The sequence below is a fragment of the Leucoraja erinacea genome, chromosome 4 (assembly GCF_028641065.1).
Source record: "Leucoraja erinacea ecotype New England chromosome 4, Leri_hhj_1, whole genome shotgun sequence".
Lineage (NCBI taxonomy): Eukaryota > Metazoa > Chordata > Chondrichthyes > Rajiformes > Rajidae > Leucoraja > Leucoraja erinaceus.
The window spans coordinates 84,499,718-84,517,523 of record NC_073380.1 but is presented as its reverse complement, the minus strand read 5'-3'; the positions used below and the strand labels follow the sequence as shown (position 1 = coordinate 84,517,523).

The window sequence follows — 17,806 nt, the reverse complement described above, 5'->3', positions numbered from 1 at the left end:
AGAAGGCAGGGATGGGATACTGAGTTGGATGATCAGCCATGATCATATTGAATGGCGGTGCAGGCTCGAAGGGCCGAATGGCCTACTCCTGCACCTTTTTCTATGTTTCTAAGCAATCATTTGTATGAAGTTTCCTACTCTAACGCTGAGAGGAGGGTCATTCCGTTCTTTGTATCATTGAGTGCATTGGAGGTGTGTGCTGTCGTCCCAAACATAGATCCCCAACCATGGACTGTTTACCCTCCTACCATCCGGGAGGCGCTACAGGTCTCTCCGTTGCCGAACCAGCAGGTCGAGGAACAGCTTCTTTCCGGCGGCTGTCACTCTACTCAACAACGTACCTCAGTGACTGCCATCACCACCCCCCCCCCCCCCCCCCCCCCCCCCCCCCCGGACACTTATTATTATTTATTCAAATCATTTGCTATGTCGCTCTTCCAGGGAGGTGCTAAATGCATTTCGTTGTCTCTGTACTGTACACTGACAATGACAATTAAAATTGAATCTGAATCTGAATCTAGATGAGAACTTCAGGGGAAGGACCAGTTCTCATGCGTGCCTTTGCTGGGATTCTGAAGCATGTGGGTCGATGAGCTGATGCCGGGGCGAAGATCAAAGAGTCAGTTTGTCTTATTTAGACAGAACAAAATCGTACAGGCTGTTTGAATATTCTTGCCTCTGGTTATGATGGCAGCAAACGAGTTCTTTGTGAAAACACTGAGTGTGTGCAGCCTTTCCCTATGGATATCATATGATTGTCAATCATGGATAAGCTTTCAGTGTTTTCGCTGTAAACTTCTCAAACACCTTGCAGAACGTAGATTTATCAAATGCCATTCGCATATAATAACTATTGGCCTCTGAAACCCACCATGTGTTTACAACATTTGTGAATGCCATTCAGCATATTTTAACTGGCCCAGACTGGTCCCTTTCAGAGTTGAGGTTAGCAGCAAGTTATTTTATTTGAAAGCTGCTGCTAATGGCATTTATTTTAAGATTAGATCCAATGGACATCACTGTATTATAATTTACCCAGCTCAACTACTTTCTGTGTACACAGGGACCTGAACCAGGGCCGGGCCGGGCCGAGTACGAGAACCAGGCCGTGTTCCAGGCCCTGGTGCTGCTCTACGACCTGGGTAGGTCCTGGGGCAGGGAACGGGAGTGAGGGTAGGAGGATGAAGGAAATGAGGAGGAGGGAGATGGGATGGGGAGTGGGGTGGTAGATAAATATGGGGGGGGGTGGTGGAGGAGGGAGATGCCCCTCCCTCTCTACCCCTCTCCCTCTCCACCCTCCCTCCCTCCAACTCTATCCCCCTCCCTCTCTCTACCCCCTACCTCTTGCCCCTCTCCCTCTCTACCACCCTTCCCCTCCCTCTCTACTCCCCAACCTCTCCCTCTCTACCCCTGCTCCCCCTCCCTCTCTGCCCCCTTCCTCTCTGCCTCACCTCCCTCTCTGTACCCCCTCCCTCTCTGCTCCCCCCTCCCTCTCTGCCGACCCTCCCTCTCTGCCCCCTATCTCCCCCTTCCTCTCTGCCCCCCCTCCCTCTTTACACACCCCCCCCTCTCCCCCCCCCTCCATCTCTACCCCCTCCCTCTCTGCTCCCCCTCCCTCTCTGCCCCCCTCCCTCTTTACATCCCCTCCCTCTCTATCCCCCCACCCTCCCTCTCTACTACTCCCCCCCCCCCCCTCTCTACCCATCCCCTGCTCCCTCGCTACCCCCTTTCCCTCTCTCACCCCTCCCTCTCTAGGGATTGAAGTGGGAGAGTGAAGAGGAGGGTGTGCTGGGGGGGGTGAGGAGAAATGAACCGTGCCTGTGCAGTTCGGGGCTATGCGTGAGTGGTGCAATATTGCGTTGGGGGAACGGATGTACTGCCTCATTTGAAACAGAAACTTGGTTTGCCCTCTCAGGTAGGTATTAAAAAAATCCCAGAAGAGCAGGGATATTCTCTCCAGTGTCCTGGCCAATATCCTGAATCACCTGCTTCAACTCACCTTATTAGTATGTCCTCCACCGCTCATGTACATATTTGCCTCCCATTGTGCACCATGTTACTTGCCTTGGACATTCCCACCAATTGTGAGCTAATCGCAGGCACACAAAAAAGCTGGAGAAAATCAGCGGTTGCAGCAGCATCTATGGAGCGAAGGAAATAGGCAACGTTTCGGGCCGAAACCCTTCTTCAGAGAGCTGATCGCTCTCTGGTATTGAATTTCCCGTTTAAATCATTTGCTTTCATAGTAGCTCTGTACATTCACTGTTCATCTATTAAGAACACATATTTTTATATTAAATGTATTTAGTGACCTATTGCAAACGTTGGTATAGAAACACAACCATTTATGAGAAGGGGCGTGTATGAGGTGTAATCCCGTCCCAAGTGGGATTTCTTTCCAAAGCGCTGATAAGATGAAAACCCAGCATCCTAATTACTTCACTCCAGTCAGAACTAAATCTCACTGGCCATTTTGATCAGATAAATTAATGTTTTTATCACAATACTTCGAATTTCTAAAACTGTTACAGCTTGAGTAAACAAAACACCGACAAATTGTTATAGAGTCATGGAGTGTGGAAACCTGCCCTTCAGCCCAATCTGCCCAAAAAGGCTCGTCCCATTTCTCGAGTCCCACCTGCTTGCGTTGGGCCCATATCCCTCTAAACCTATCCTGTCCATGTACCTGTCTAAATGTTTCTTAAACGTTGCAATAGTACCTACCTCAGCTATCTCCTCCAGCAGATCATTCCATACAGCCACCACACTTTGTGTGGAAAAAAAAACTACCCATCTTTCCTCCCTCACCTTAAATCTATGTCCTCTGATTCTCGATTCCCCTACTCTGGGCAAGAGATTCTGTGCATTTACTCGATCTATTTATCTCATGGTTTTATACACCTTTATAAGATGACTGCTCATCCTCCTGTGTTTCAAGGTTTAGAGTCTGAGCCTGCTTCACCTCAGGTCCTCGAGTCTTGGCAACAAGCTTGTAAATCTTCACCGCATAATCTACTCGTAATCATCCTCGTAAATCTTGTTCCATGGGAAGAGAGCGTACACATGTGCTGAGAATTGTTCCAAATCAGAATGCAAGATCCTGAGAAGCCCTGGTTGGCCTTTGGTCATCCTAAATACATGATCACTGAGAAAAATGCCTGGCCAAGGGAGGCTAAACAGAATGAGGAGTGTTCGTATAAGAAATATTTAATCTTGAGTAGGGTTGGCAGGGTTGATGGCAAGATGTTTTCATGACTGTGAGCATATTGAACGAGGGGATATAGTTACAAGGAAAGGAGCTGGTCATTTAAAATTGATGTGCGTAGACATTTCTTAAGGAAGATTATTCCCGATGTTGGGAAAGTCCAGAACTAGGGGTCACAGTTTAAGGATAAGAGGGAAGTATTTTTGGACCGAGATGAGGAAATCATTTGTTACACAGAGAGTGGTGAACCTGTGGAATTCTCTGCCACAGAAGGTAGTTGAGGCCAGTTCATTGGCTATATTTAAGAGGGAGTTAGATGTGGCCCTTGTGGCTAAAGGGATCAGGGGGTATGGAGAGAAGGCAGGTACAGGATACTGAGTTGGATGATCAGCCATGATCATATCAATTGGCGGTGCAGGCGCGAAGGGCCGAATGGCCTACTCCTGCACCTATTTTCTATGTTTCTATGTTTCTTCTCACAATTGTGGTGAATCTTTGGAGTTCTCTGCCTTGGAGTGTGTGGCAGTATTAGAAGTATTTTAAGTAGAGGTAAATACATTCTGGAAGAATGAGGAATTAAAGGTTATGGGGAACCAGCATAAATGAGGCCAACAAAGATGAGCACTGACCATACTGAAGGGCAGGGCAGGGCAGGGAAGGGCAGGGCAGGGCAGGGCAGGGAAGGGCAGGGCAGGGCAGGGAAGGGCAGGGCAGGGAAGGGCAGGGCAGGGCAGGGCAGGGAAGGGCAAGGCAGGGCAGGGCAGGGAAGGGCAGGGAAGGGCAGGGCAGGGCAGGGAAGGGCAGGGAAGGGCAGGGCAGGGAAGGGAAGGGCAGGGAAGGGGCAGGGCAGGGCAGGGCAAGGGAAGGAAGGGCAGGGAAGGGCAGGGCAGGGCAGGGGGCAGGGCAGGGCAGGGCAGGGCAGGGCAGGGAAGGGGCAGGGCAGGGCAGGGCAGAGGGATGGGATGGGAAGGGCAGGGCAGGGGGCAGGGCAGGGCAGGGGGATGGGAAGGGCAGGGCAGGGCAGGGCAGGGAAGGGCAGGGCAGGGAAGAGCAGGGCAGGGCAGGGATGGGAAGGGCAGGGAAGGGAAGGGCAGGGCAGAAGGCAGGGAAGGGCAGGGCAGGGATGGGAATTAAAGGGCATGGGGCAGGATGGGAAGGGCAGGGCAGGGAAGGGCAGGGAAGGGAAGGGCAGGGCAGGGCAGGGAAGGGCAGGGCAGGGCAGGGATGGGAAGGGGGCAGGGCAGGGAAGGGCAGGGAAGGGAAGGGCAGGGCAGGGCAGGGCAGGGCAGGGAAGGGCAGGGCAGGGCAGGGAAGGGAAGGGCAGGGCAGGGCAGGGCAGGGCAGGGCAGGGCAGGCAGGGCAGGGCAGGGCAGGGCAGGGCAGGGCAGGGCAGGGCAGGGCAGGGCAGGGCAGGGCAGGGCAGGGCAGGGCAGGGCAGGGCAGGGCAGGGCAGGGCAGGGCAGGGCAGGGCAGGGCAGGGAAGGGCAGGGCAGGGCAGGGCAGGACAGGCTCGTGCTCCTACTTTCATTTGGTGATGTATGGTCATATTTTAGGCAATAAAAACAAGAGGATAATTTTAATAGTCAGTTTGAATTTTGTTTGTTTTCCTTATCAAGTATTTTTGGTTGTGGTTTTTTTAAATCCCTATCTTTACAAGTTGCAAACATTATTTTCAACATGGCAATAGATTCATCAGCAACAAGAGAATTACATGGTAAAACTGTGGCCTTATTTCCTGGCCACAAATGTGAGAATATTGCCCGGACTTGAAGGCCTGAGCTATAGGGAGAGGTTGGGCAGGATAGGACTTTATTCCTTGGAGCTCATGAGGCTGAGGGGTGATTGTATAGAGGTGTATAAGATCATGAAGGAAATAGAAAGGGTGAAGGTACACAGTCTTTTACCCAAAGTAGGAGAATCAAGTAACATAGGGGGAACATTTAACAGGAACCTAAAGGGCAAATTTTTCACACAGAGGGTGATGGATATATGGAACAAACTGCCAGATGAGGTAGTTGAGGCAGCTACTATAACAACTATAAGACATTCGGACAGGTAGGTGGACGGGAATGGTTTAGAGGGATATGGGACATATGGCGCTGGTGGAATCGCGTAAATGGGGCATTGAGGTCTGCACGGGCAAGTTGGGTCTGTTTTCATGCTGTATGGCTTTATAACTCTAATGGTTTACAGAATAGCAAGAGATCCATTATATATGCATGGGGTCTGGAAGCAATACATGAATAGTCATGTATCCTTATTTACCAAGCAGCCTTGCTCGCAGTGATAGTATTTTATTCATGATCTCACACCCTAGATGGTGTGAAAGTGAATGTGCTGTCGCACTAAACCACCTCTTTCTCCGCATTGCTGTTCATGGCATTAAAATGTCTCTGAGCCTCTTAGAAGTAGAAAGGAGAATGAACTATGTGTGAGCGGGGCAAAAGAGAATTCAAGGCGGCATGCAAAAAAAATTGGATGTTTTACCAAAACAAGAGGAGGAAGTATAATTTGTTTGAGAATTTCAGGTTACTGTAATCCGAGGATTCCCTCCTTCCTACAGAGGGATTTAAAAATTAATCTCGCTGCTCAAAAGGCAAAATTATGGGTGCATTTATCAAAAATGTCTTATCCCTTTGCCGGGTGTCGCCAGCGTGAATCTCCGCCCAGCTCGGCCTGTGGACTTTGGGAGCTGCGGACTCCGGTGGGAGGTGGCCGATTTAGAGGTCCGGGCCGCTGAGGATGTCCTCCCGTTCGACGTTGGGGTTCCATCAATCCCAGCATGAGCATCAGGTCACCCGTGGCGGTGACTATGGGGGGCTCGTGAGCCCACGACCATGGGTGAACATCTGGGAAGATCAGCGAGGAGGTTGACTGGACTTTGGTTCCTTCCCTCACAGTGGGGAACTTTGTTGCCGCTGTGGGGATGTTGATGTTTGTGTTGTGGACTTCTGTGTTATGTGCTTTTTTAATTTTTTTGTATGACTGTAAGGAAAATGCCATTCTGTTGTCTCGTAATTGAGACAATGACAATAAATTGAATCCAATCAATCACCTTCCTTTGTTTATTAAAGGTACTGAAATGTATTGGTGGTTGATCATGTGATGTGGACTCCAGCTGTATACCCAGGCAGGTCTGGCAACCCTGGAACAGACAGACCAGTCTAACAGCATTAAGGATTTCCAATGTACCTTGTCAGTTAATAGCACGAAACATGCAACTGTATAAGTTTCCAGTTCAAAACAAGGGCAGAGACTATTAAAAGACGGTTTATTTTTTTTATTTTACTTGATACTTGAACAATGACAGTTTCATCCAAATAAATTACCTGCTAGATTTTACAAAGAACTAATTGAGTAGAATAGGGAATCGGTACCATTTGGAAGAAAAACTATATGGACTCCATTTAAACAGCTTCCCTTGATAGCAAAGGCACAATTTGTCTTTGTAAAGTTTCCCTTTTATTGCTGTGCACCCCTGCAATTCTGCAGCAAGGTTTCACAGCTCCGCCGCACATGGTCTACAAATAAAACCTCTCCAGCGGTTTATGAATCAGTTTAAGTGCGTAACCATTGAACTCATTTTTCTCAATGTCTTTATCAAATTGTTTTTGCTCGTCAAACATTACTACAAAATTCAATGATGCAATCAATTAATTTAACACAAATAGAAATGCTATAGAATGGTAAACAACAGTTCTATGCCCTTGGAATGTAACAAGTAACTGAAAGTAGCACCCTACTAATCTTCAATAAGATTAGTAATTGGAAATAATCAGTCAACATCTTTATTGCTAAAATATTTAACAATCTTTTGAAATTTTTAATTCTCATCTAATGGCACAAATGCTTTATGTTGGCAACACCAGAGCCAATCATTATTGCTTGACCTCGTCTGTGTAATTGTTACATTATTTTTAGAAATCTCTAGAGGTCCCAGTTTTTAATCTCGGAGCTGAATGCACAATTTCTATTGCCCATTTGATAGGGATAAAGCATGTGAGATTTTACACTCTGACGACACTCCTTCATTTGTTCTTCTTTGCTTGAAGATGTGCGACGCCATTTAGAAATGCTCCTTGCGAATCGTCTAATTCCAGGTGACCTGATCTCAACCTCTTCTGATTCCTCCTCCTCTCCATCGAAAGGATGATCCGGTTCCACAGGATGAGGCTCTGGGTAGGAGGGCTGGGAGTATGGGTTTGGGTAGGGGTAGGGCCCATGGTACACGTACGGATCTTGCTCATCGTAAGGGTCATAAGTTTGGTAGGAGCGTGGAGTCAATTGTACTACGGGGATGTCTTGATTAGTTGGATCATTGTATCCACCTTAACCCACGACCACCACCAACAGTATCCATAGTTAGCACAGGGGGAGAGGCAGAAGATTAAATATGAGTAAGATATTAGAACATTATTTATAAATTCAATAAACTTCTTGGTGCTTGATGTACATCTTAGCAGGTAAATTAAAAAAACATACCAATGATGAGTAATGGGACGGACACAGACAAGGAGAGATGGTCACACGAACACTGCACAACAAAGTCCAGCACCAGGGAGATTGGAAGAAAGCCACAAAAACAAACAAATGGGTTCTTTTTTCGAGGTTTTCCTCTCATTATAAAAAAAAGTGTATTGTTAGATGGTTCGGTGTGAATTTGTGAGTTAATGATGGTAGAGATGACACTAATTGGTCTTGTCAATTTGCTTAGGGTTAGATCACAGGAGAATGTGCTCAGAAGGAGCAGTGCAACTCTAGGCTGCAACTCCTTCAAAGTATTTGAAAATGTAAGAGGTTAACCAAGTCCCAAGTCGCACATGATATTCTCTCTCAGTAAAGATGATCAGAGAGCAATTGATGAGAGCAACTTGGATCCTCTCAAACAAGTGAGTTGCATTTTAATTTCCTTTCATTGTAAAAACAGATGAATAAAATAAAGCAGACAATATCTGAAAGCAATTTAGTTTCCTAAACATTGTTAGCTTGATTAGTTTATAAAAGTGATTAGAAGGCACATGGCAGCCTTGTTACAAAAATCCTTGTATCTGGACCAGCCACTGCTGATTGGATTAAATAGATGGGTAAAAGCTGGTAGTAGCTGTTTGGTGGTGGTTTTTGTTTCAATTTAACCTAGATGAGCCAAGATGGAGCAAAACACATGCCCCACAATTCTGCACGAGTCCAATGTTGGAGTGAACACTGGAAACATAAGCTGGTACTTTGTTCATAGTCGATAATTGTTGTAAACATCTTGAGCTTTAAATTTGAGCCGGAATAGTTGGGATTGGTATGGAAGAGAAGATAAGGAAAAACAAACCCATTTAACAGTCAGTATAAAAAAAACACAAACACAAGTAAGCAGAAGGCAGAATTATAAACGACACATTTGTTTTGAAACAAGCAGCCTAAGGGATGATGTTTTTTTATTTTCCCATTTTCAATAGCATTGCCTCAATCTTGTGCTAAAGTGGATGTTTTCAAGAGAGAGTTAGATATAGCTCTTAGGGCTAACGGACTCAAGGGATATGGGGAGAAAGCAGGAATTGGGTACTGATTTTGGATGATCAGCCATGATCATATTGAATATTGGTGCTGGCTCGAAGGACCGAAAGATCTCCACCTGCTCCTATTTTCTATGCCACCACAAAAAAAAATAAAAAAATTGTCACATAAAATCATTTGAAGTCCAACTGGTTGCAGGTTGCTGTTATGAGTCTCTTATCTGTGTTTGGTTAACCACATAATGCTTAACGTTTTTCTATATCTGTTGTTCTTTAATGGACTGGACAAGCTAGATGCAGGAAAAATGTTCCCAATGTTGGGCAAGTCCAGAACCAGGGGCCACAGTCTTAGAATAAAGGGGAGGTCATTTAAGACTGAGATGAGAAAAAACTTTTTCACCCAGAGAGTTGTGAATTTATGGAATTCCCTGCCACAGAGGGCAGTGGAGGCCAAGTCAGTGGATGGGTTTAAGAGCGAGTTAGATAGAGCTCTATGGAGCTAGTGGAGTCAAGGGATATGGGGAGAAGGCAGGCACGGGTTATTGATAGGGGATGATCAGCCATGATCACAATGAATGGCGGTGCTGGCTCGAAGGGCCGAATGGCCTCCTCCTGCACCTATTTTCTATGTTTCTATGACTCAATACTATTTACCTCTTTCACACGAGAGGGTGTATTTCATTAATTATCACAGTAGCTGTAAGCTCTTTGTCTTTTATCCCCTTGCTGCTGTTTTTAATAAAATGTCCAGTTTAGTAGAGGAATTGAAGTTTAGTATGAATTCAGAACAAAGAAAGTAGGACATTGCAAAGCTGGAGAGCTTCATGCATTCCGGCTGATGCCATACTTACAAGTGCAGCGTAGTTTAATTGATTTACCTACGCCCCATCTGTAACAGTGACAGACATGAGTACTAACCACTGCAACTTGTGCAACAATACTTCAAATAAATCTGTGCTTCACAAGGGAAGGCAACAGATTATATCTGAAGTGTAAAAAACACCAACGAAAAAAACAGACACAATACAGAAGGGAAAAACTGAGCATTTTCCGACTTTTTTTTTAACAGAACAGAGACAGAGTAACTAGCTCAGCAACAAGGTGCATGGAACATAGAGTAATATATCCTACCTCCAACATTGTAGCCAGCACATGAAGAAGGGTCGCAGTAGCCTGATGGGCCAGGCTGTCCTCTTGGTCCAGAGGATCCAGTACGTCCCAAGCTGCCTTGCCGCCCTGGGGGACCTGGTGGTCCTTGGCTCCCACTCCGGCCCTCCCCCTGAGGGCCTGTAATAAAGCAGGGAATGAATGGCAGAGACTTAAATTTCTTTGCGAACACTCAAATAATTTTTACCCCTCCAAATCAAGTTTATCGTCATGTGTACAAGTACGGAGAGGTCCAGATACAATGACAAGCTCGCTTACAACACCATCCCAGGTACGTGACCTAGGACAACACACAAAAACATAATTCATACGTACATTATGTGAGACTGTGCAACAGGTAGTGCAAAGAGTAAATCACCAGTGCGGAAAATATAGTGTTATGGTTACAGAGAAAGTGCAGATAAAAAAAGTGCTTGGATTGCAGTGAGGTAGGTTGGAAGTTCAGGACTACACCCTCAGCCGATGAGAGGACCATTCCAGGTGACAGAGCTCTGTACAGGGCTGCTCGAGCCGACCTGAAAAGTGGTATTAAAAAGGCCAAGGCGGATCACAAGAGGAGCATAGAGTCCCACTTGTCCAGCAATAATACACGGGAGGTATGGCGGGGCATACAAGACATTACCAACTACAGAGGCTGTGCCACAAAGTCAGAAGACCTGAGTGCGCCGCTGGCAGAAAAGCTAAATTGCTTCTTCTCCCGCTTTGAAACATCACAACAGCAGCACTCACCTGCTACAGCCCTGTTCCCACCCTCACCTGGCTCCTGTACTACCCCACTCACTGTCGGGGAACACGATGTCAGACGGGTGCTCCTGGCAGTGAACCCCAAGAAGGCTACCGGCCCAGATGGAGTCCCTGGTAAGGTGCTCAAAGCGTGCGCCCACCAGCTCACTGCCATCTTCACCAGAATTTTCAATCTCTCCCTGGCCCAGGCAGTTATTCCGTCCTGCCTAAAATCAGCCACAATCGTCCCTGTGCCGAAGAAGTCTCCCATCACCAGCCTTAATGACTACCGTCCTGTTGCCCTCACTCCGGTAATCACGAAGTGCTTCGAGAGATTGGTCCTCCAGCACATCAAGGACTATCTACCACCAGACTTCGACCCCCACCAATTCGCTTATCGCCAAAACAGATCCACAGAAGACGCCATCACCGTAGCTCTCCACTCTGTGCTGAGCCATCTGGAGCAGGGGCAGAGCTACGTCAGGATGCTCTTTGTGGATTTTAGTTCAGCCTTTAACACAATCATCCCGGACATCCTCATTGGTAAACTGGTCACTCTCGGCCTCCCCACTCTCACATGTGCCTGGATTAAGGATTTCCTCACAAACCGGCCCCAGACTGTGAGACTTGGCCCCCACCTCTCCTCCACTCGCAGGTTGAGTACCGGTTCCCCACAGGGCTGTGTGCTAAGCCCCCTCTTATACTGTCTCTACACCTACGACTGTAGTCCGGCCCACAACAACAACCGCATCGTCAAATTTGCTGACGACACTACTGTGGTCGGACTTATTTCAAAGGGAGACAAGGCAGCCTACAGAGAGGAAGTCCTGAAGTTGACAACCTGGTGCTCAGAAAACAATCTGGCTCTGAACACCAGGAAAACAAAAGAGCTCATTGTCGACTTCAGGAGGCACAGCACCGACTTAGTCCCCCTACACATTAACGGCGAGTGTGTGGAGAGGGTCAACACCTTCCGGTTTCTCGGCGTCCATATCGCGGCTGACATCTCCTGGACGGACAACACGACAGCGGTCATCAAGAAGGCTCAGCAGCGGCTGCACTTCCTGAGGGTCCTCAGGAAGCACAACCTGGACTCTAACCTGCTGCTGACCTTCTACCGCTCGTCCATCGAGAGCCTGCTGACATACTGCATTACAGCATGGTATGGCAGCTGCACCATGGCAGACAGGGAGAGGCTTCAGAGGGTAACCAGGACAGCGCAGAGGATCATTGGTTGCCCTCTCCCCTCCCTGATGGACATCTACCCCTCCCGCTGCCTTAGCAGGGCAAAGAAGATCACCAAAGACAGCTCCCATCCTGCGTTTGGACTGTTCGACCTGCTGCCCTCTGGAAGGCGCTATAGGTGCATCAAATCCAGGACAAACAGACTCAGGAATAGCTGCTTCCCGAGAATTATATCTACCATAAATTCAAATCCACACATGCACTGACTACACCGCCCAACACGGACTTCCATCTGTATATATGTATATATGTATGTAGCGCCGTAGAATTTGTGCACCTATTCCCCCCCCCCATCTCCCTTCTGTTTTGTTTTTCTGTTTCTTGTTTTTTGTGTAAAATTGTATGTATGCACTGAGTACGAGCAGCTTTCAGTTTCACTGTACATGTATAGTGACAATAAATGGCATATCTATATCTATTCAGTAGTCTAATAACAGTGGGGAAGAAGTTGTTCCCAGATCTGATGGTATGTGCTTTCAAACATGATATTTAATAGATGCAGCAGAAAGCTGGGTTTTACCTGGAGTTCCTGGAGTTCCTCTTGGGCCCTGTTTACCAAACCCAGTAGATCCCCGCTCTCCTTTTTCGCCCGGCGAACCTAGAAAAAAACGAGACCGTTTGAATGCATTCATCTCATCGAGCACGTGACACAAGTTGGTGCTCACTTTGAGAGCATCAACAAACTCATAATTTCAACCAAATGAAAGCCTTTGTTCAACTGTTCTGTGCTGACCAGAATAGTACCTGTTTCCATGGGTGAGATAATGGGGGTAGACTTACAAAACAGTATCGACAGATAAATTAGGTTTTTGAAAGAAATCAGTAGAGTTAATGAAGAGAAAATTGTGTCTGGGGACTAATTAGGACAAAAGGACACAGCCAGTGCCTGGGTTCAGGAGACATATGGAAACATCTGTTCACGCAGACAATTGTGGAAGGAGAGAACTCCTACCAAAAGCAGTGGGTGCTGGCATTCAATTAATAGTGGTAGGTTTGATGGATTTTTTTCTAACTAAGGGCACTGAGGGAGATGGAGCCAGTGCTTGGGTGCTGTCAGGATACAAATCGGTCAACTTGGCTCAGCCTTGTGGTTAAATGGCTTTCTGTGAATGCGTGATGTTCAACATGAGTATAGAGCATGAGTAAATGCCGTAAGTGAGGAGAGTTCTGCTTCGGTTCTCAACCGAGCTTTGTATTTTGGTGGCCCTGTTAGGAAACTTAAATGATGAACCATTGATATTACATTATACCATTTTTGCTGACTGCATAAAGTTAGATGGGAAAGTGAGCTGTGAAGAAGATGCAAGAAGGTTTGCAGAAGGTCAGGGACAGTTTAACTGAATGGGGAAGAAAATGAAACGTGTAATAGGATGTGGGGAAATAGTCATATTTGCTTTTAGTCAAAAGTACAGCAAATAAAAATACATTTTGAAGTCATCAGAAATTAGAATTGTGGGTTTTGCTGATGGGTCTGGGATTGTGGGCGCACAACACGTTTGGACTTAATATGCAAGAATGATCCCAGGAATGAGTAGGTTAACTTATGACGAGCATTTGTCGGCACTGGGCCTGTACTCGCTGGAGTTGAGAAGGAGGAAGGGGAACCTCATTGAAACATACAGAATAGTGAAAGGCTTGGATAGAGTGGATGTGGAGAGGATGTTTCCACTAGTGGGAGAGTCTAGGACCAGAGGTCACAGCCTCAGAATTAAGGGACGCTCCTTTAGGAAGGAAATTAGGAATTTCTTTAGTCAGAGGGTGATGAATCTGTGGAATTTATTGTCACAGAAGGCTGTGGAGCAAAACAAATGATATTTTTAAGGCAGAGATAGATAGATTCTTCATTAGTACAGGTGTCTGGGGTTATGTGGAGAAGGCAGGTGAATGGAGTTAGGAAGGAGAGATAGATCAGCCACGATTGAATGGTGAAGCAGGCTTGATGGCCCAAATTACCTAATTCTTCTCCTTTCACACAAACTTATTCATGAGTGGCTCTTTTCAAGATATTTAAGATAATCAGTGGATGTTTCCCTTTGTGGAGAGAGTGCAAATCTGGGGGCTAGAAAATCTGACCAGTTAATTCAGGGGTAATGTCAAGAAACTCTTCCTCTCACAAGGAGTGGGGATAAGATGGAACTCGTAAACCTTTTAGTTTGTAGCTGAAGGAAAATATTTCAATCTGAGTGTGATGGATCTGCGTTGGACAGGGGGGTCATAAATGTTGTGGAACTAAATCAAAGAGATGGAGTTGAAGTAGAGATGAGGCCTGGTCTGATACAATGATGGACCAGGACTCAAGGGGTTAAACATCCTCCCTCTGTTCTTATGTCACTAAATCATTTTTGAATGATTCTCATATTACAGTGTGCTTATTCAAAGTGCTCCCATTTGTACAATTAATATCCAAAGTTTTATAATCTGCTCTGAAGGCTAGTTTTACACCAACCCGAGTAATAATGACAAATGATTTATTTCTTACAAAACTGGCTGTAACCCACATCATTCTCCATAAATGGCAAGGAACCATCTCCTACCAAGAGAGCAAGTTAAGGGCATGCTCAGCAGTGGTGTTCAAACTTATGAAGCATGTTGTGTAAATGGGGGGAAAAAAATTCCCCCAGTGACATGAGTGTCAGTGAGCAGAGGAGAGGCACTTAAGGCCGTCTACAAAGGAAGGAGCTGAGGAGAAATGTTTTGAAATGGGAAGTTATAACCTGGAATGCACAAGCTGCAGGGTGGTAGAATCAGATTTCAGGGGCAATTGGAATGGATATTGGATAACTACCTGAAGCAGGATGATGTGGTAATGAGCAGATCAGCTGTTGAGCAAATGTCCTAGCGTTATCAACGACCTAGGACATGCAAGATGGGCTGAATGGCCTCCGTTCATCTGTAAAGTTACCTCTTTCTCCTGGTCGACCTGGTATTCCCGGCGTGCCGGGGAATCCTGGCCGGCCCTGAGGTCCGGGTTCTCCTGCTGGACCTGCTGTTCCGTCACGGCCAGTGTCTCCGGGAGGCCCTGGAACAGCCCGCACTTGGACGGAGTTGCTGGGAATGGAGTTGAGAATGGAGTTGTATCTTGATAAGTGGCCTAGGAAATGAGAACCCACATGTTAGCACTCATCCCATTGGCACCTACAGAGTTTCCAGTTGGTTCAAGGACAAAACAACATATTTGTAGAAATGATTCTATGAAATTGAGCAAGGGAAAAATATAATATTGAAATCGAGATTTTTAATTCTTGAAGCATCTGTGACCCTGACCATACAAATTACAGATTGTTCTGTTTGAACTCATGTTTCCATTATACAAACTGGATAAAACGCAAGTGATGAATTAGGGAGTATTATATGTATTGGTTACAATGTAACTTCGATTGGGAACTTGAGCATCATTTAAAAGTCACTTTGAAAATTGACAAGCAGAGAAAAAAAAGCCACCTTGGATTTAAACAGTGCAGGGGACAAAAAACTGTTTCCTGGTAACTTTCCTGCAGTAGTCAGACACCATTACCACTACAGAACAGACTATCACTACAGGAGGCCATTGAAATTGACAAGCATTTGCTTGTATTGACACGTGCAACAATACTCTATTAAAATGTAACAGACAACTTTTTGGATTTTATCTTGCATAACAAAAAGAAACATTGTTATTAAAAAGAACATTATTTTTGAAAATTCTGCAGGAAAAATAACCTTTAGTGCAAGTCTGAAATTCTCTAGTCCTTTGCCCTCTTTACCCCATTGACACAATTGTCTTTATAATGCAATTTTATATAATAGAAGGTTTCTTACAAACACAAGAATTATGTTTATAGCGGACCTACTTTTACACACAGTTTTCACCACACTGGTCCAGTTGGTGGCTCCATATCTCATGAGTTTTCAATGAGTAATACCTATGGTTTCTTGACACTCCATGTGTGTTTATTAAACTTCCCCTTACAGCAGCTGCAGAAGCAGAAGCCTTTTTGATTCTCTCCCCCTAGACATGGCTACATTGCTTAGTTTGCCTTTTCATAGCCCTAACTTGCACCGAGAGTTTGTGATTTGTGCCTCTGCTGCAGAAGATGGATGTATGAACAGCTGGCTCCAGACACCTCCAGAGTCACTGACCAGATAATCTGTATTGGTGTTGTGTGATGAGTGGTTGACATAGGTTCAGGACAGTCGCGACAGATACAGGTAATGCTGCAGGATCTTTTACATTCATGGTGGGAGCAGGAAGGAGTTCAGTTTAATGTTTGATCTACAACTTTAGGCTGTGCACGCCATATGCAAGAAGAAGGGGTGGGAAGCTGACCATCCAACATTAATTTGCATCCTAACACTGGTATCTCCATCCAAAACCTTGTCATTGAGAGTTACAACATAGAAATAGGCCCTTCACCCAGCGGCATCTGTACTGAGCACCAACCAACCACCCAGTTAGACTCATCCTACATTAATCTTGTTTTTATATTCTTCTCCCATCTCATCAATTCCCCACAGATTCCACCACTCATCTACAAACTAGGGCAGTTTGCAGCCTATCAACCTACAGATGTGCAGGTTGACAGGCTAATTGCTGCCAATTAACCTATCAAACTGCACATCTGTAGGAGGTGGAAGGAACCTGGCACATTCGGAGGAAATCACGCAGAGAACTTGCAAACTCTACACAAACAGTGCTGGAGGTCAGGACTGAACCAGGGTGGCTGGAGCTGTGAGGCAGCAGCAGCATTACTCGTTGCGCCACTTGCCGCCCCTGGTCTTTTCCAATAAACCCCTGTACGTCTCATACAGCAAACAGTATTACTTACTCTGGATGAGCTGCTCACACACTTGCTGAGCAATGTCATGGACTGTACTCTGTGACTGGACGTCTCCCTGAAATAATACCAACAAGAACAGTACAATTGTTACAACCGAAGGCTGTGGATTTACTTTGGATTCATATCACAATCGATTAGAACACTAATGTTTAATACAATTTCTGCTTAAGCAAAGATCGCCCATTGAAGTAATCGCCATGCGAACACTTACAGTCTAACGTGATACTGTTTAAATACCTTCATTTCTTTATTTAGTCCCTTTTTATGAGCCATACAAAATGATTATCCATGGCTACAACTGAACATATTTCAGTGAGAGCTAACATTCTTCTCCTGTGTGATTTCTCCCATTGTATCTACATAGTTGGAAATGTTATCCCCCTGTTCAGTTATTCCTCTTGTTCCTATAAGTAATACAAGCAGGCCATTTGGCCCTTCAAACCTGCTTTATCACATACTTCTACCGCAGAACCAGGGGCCACAGTCTGAGAATAAAGGGGAGGTCATTTAAGACCGAGGTGAGAAAAAACGTTTTCACCCACAGAGTTGTGAATTTATGGAATTCCCTGCCACAGAGGGCAGTCGAGGTCAAGTCACTGGATGGATTTAAGAGAGAGTTAGATAGAGCTCTAGGAGTCAAGGGATATGGGGAGAAGGCAGGCACAGGTTATTGATAGGGGATGATCAGCCATGATCACAATGAATGGCAGTACTGGCTCGAAGGGCCGAATGACCTCCTCCTGCACTTGTTTTCTATGTTTCTAATGCCATTTTGTGTGCAACGTCCCACATATCTCTTGACATCCAGAAATCCATTGATTTCATTGTTTTGATTCATCTCCAAGACTGATCCTCTACATTCTGATTTCTGATCTCTGAAATCAGAATTCCAAAGATTTTCACCTCAGCTAAAATACATTTCTCCTCATTCTCAGTCCTAAATGGCCTGCCCTTATTTTTCCCGAGAACCTTAGTTTTAATCTAAAAGTAAACATGCAGTTACAGCAGGCAGTGAAGAAAGCTAATGGCACGTGGGCCTTCATAATGAGAGGATTTGAGTATAGGAGTAAAGCTGTCCTTCTGCAGTTGTATAGAGCCCTGGTGAGACAACATCTGGAGTATTGTGTGCAGTTTTGGTCTCTTAA

General features: G+C 45.7%; 1 protein-coding gene across 5 annotated transcripts in view; it reads right to left on the bottom strand.

Moving 5' to 3' along the window:
- Positions 1 to 6,470: 6,470 nt before the first annotated feature.
- col14a1a (collagen, type XIV, alpha 1a) overlaps positions 6,471 to 17,806 on the bottom strand; it is a 204,801-nt gene continuing 193,465 nt past the window's right edge. For 3 of the 5 annotated variants that reach the window (XM_055634707.1, XM_055634706.1, XM_055634708.1), the window contains exons 44-48: positions 16,650 to 16,716; positions 14,747 to 14,935; positions 12,365 to 12,442; positions 9,841 to 9,996; positions 6,471 to 7,533 (exon numbers count right to left, since the gene is read on the bottom strand). In XM_055634707.1, the coding sequence (XP_055490682.1) occupies positions 7,133 to 7,533; positions 9,841 to 9,996; positions 12,365 to 12,442; positions 14,747 to 14,935; positions 16,650 to 16,716 (891 nt within the window). In that variant the 3' untranslated portion in view covers positions 6,471 to 7,132. The other 2 variants (XM_055634709.1, XM_055634710.1) reach the window with 2 other exon arrangements.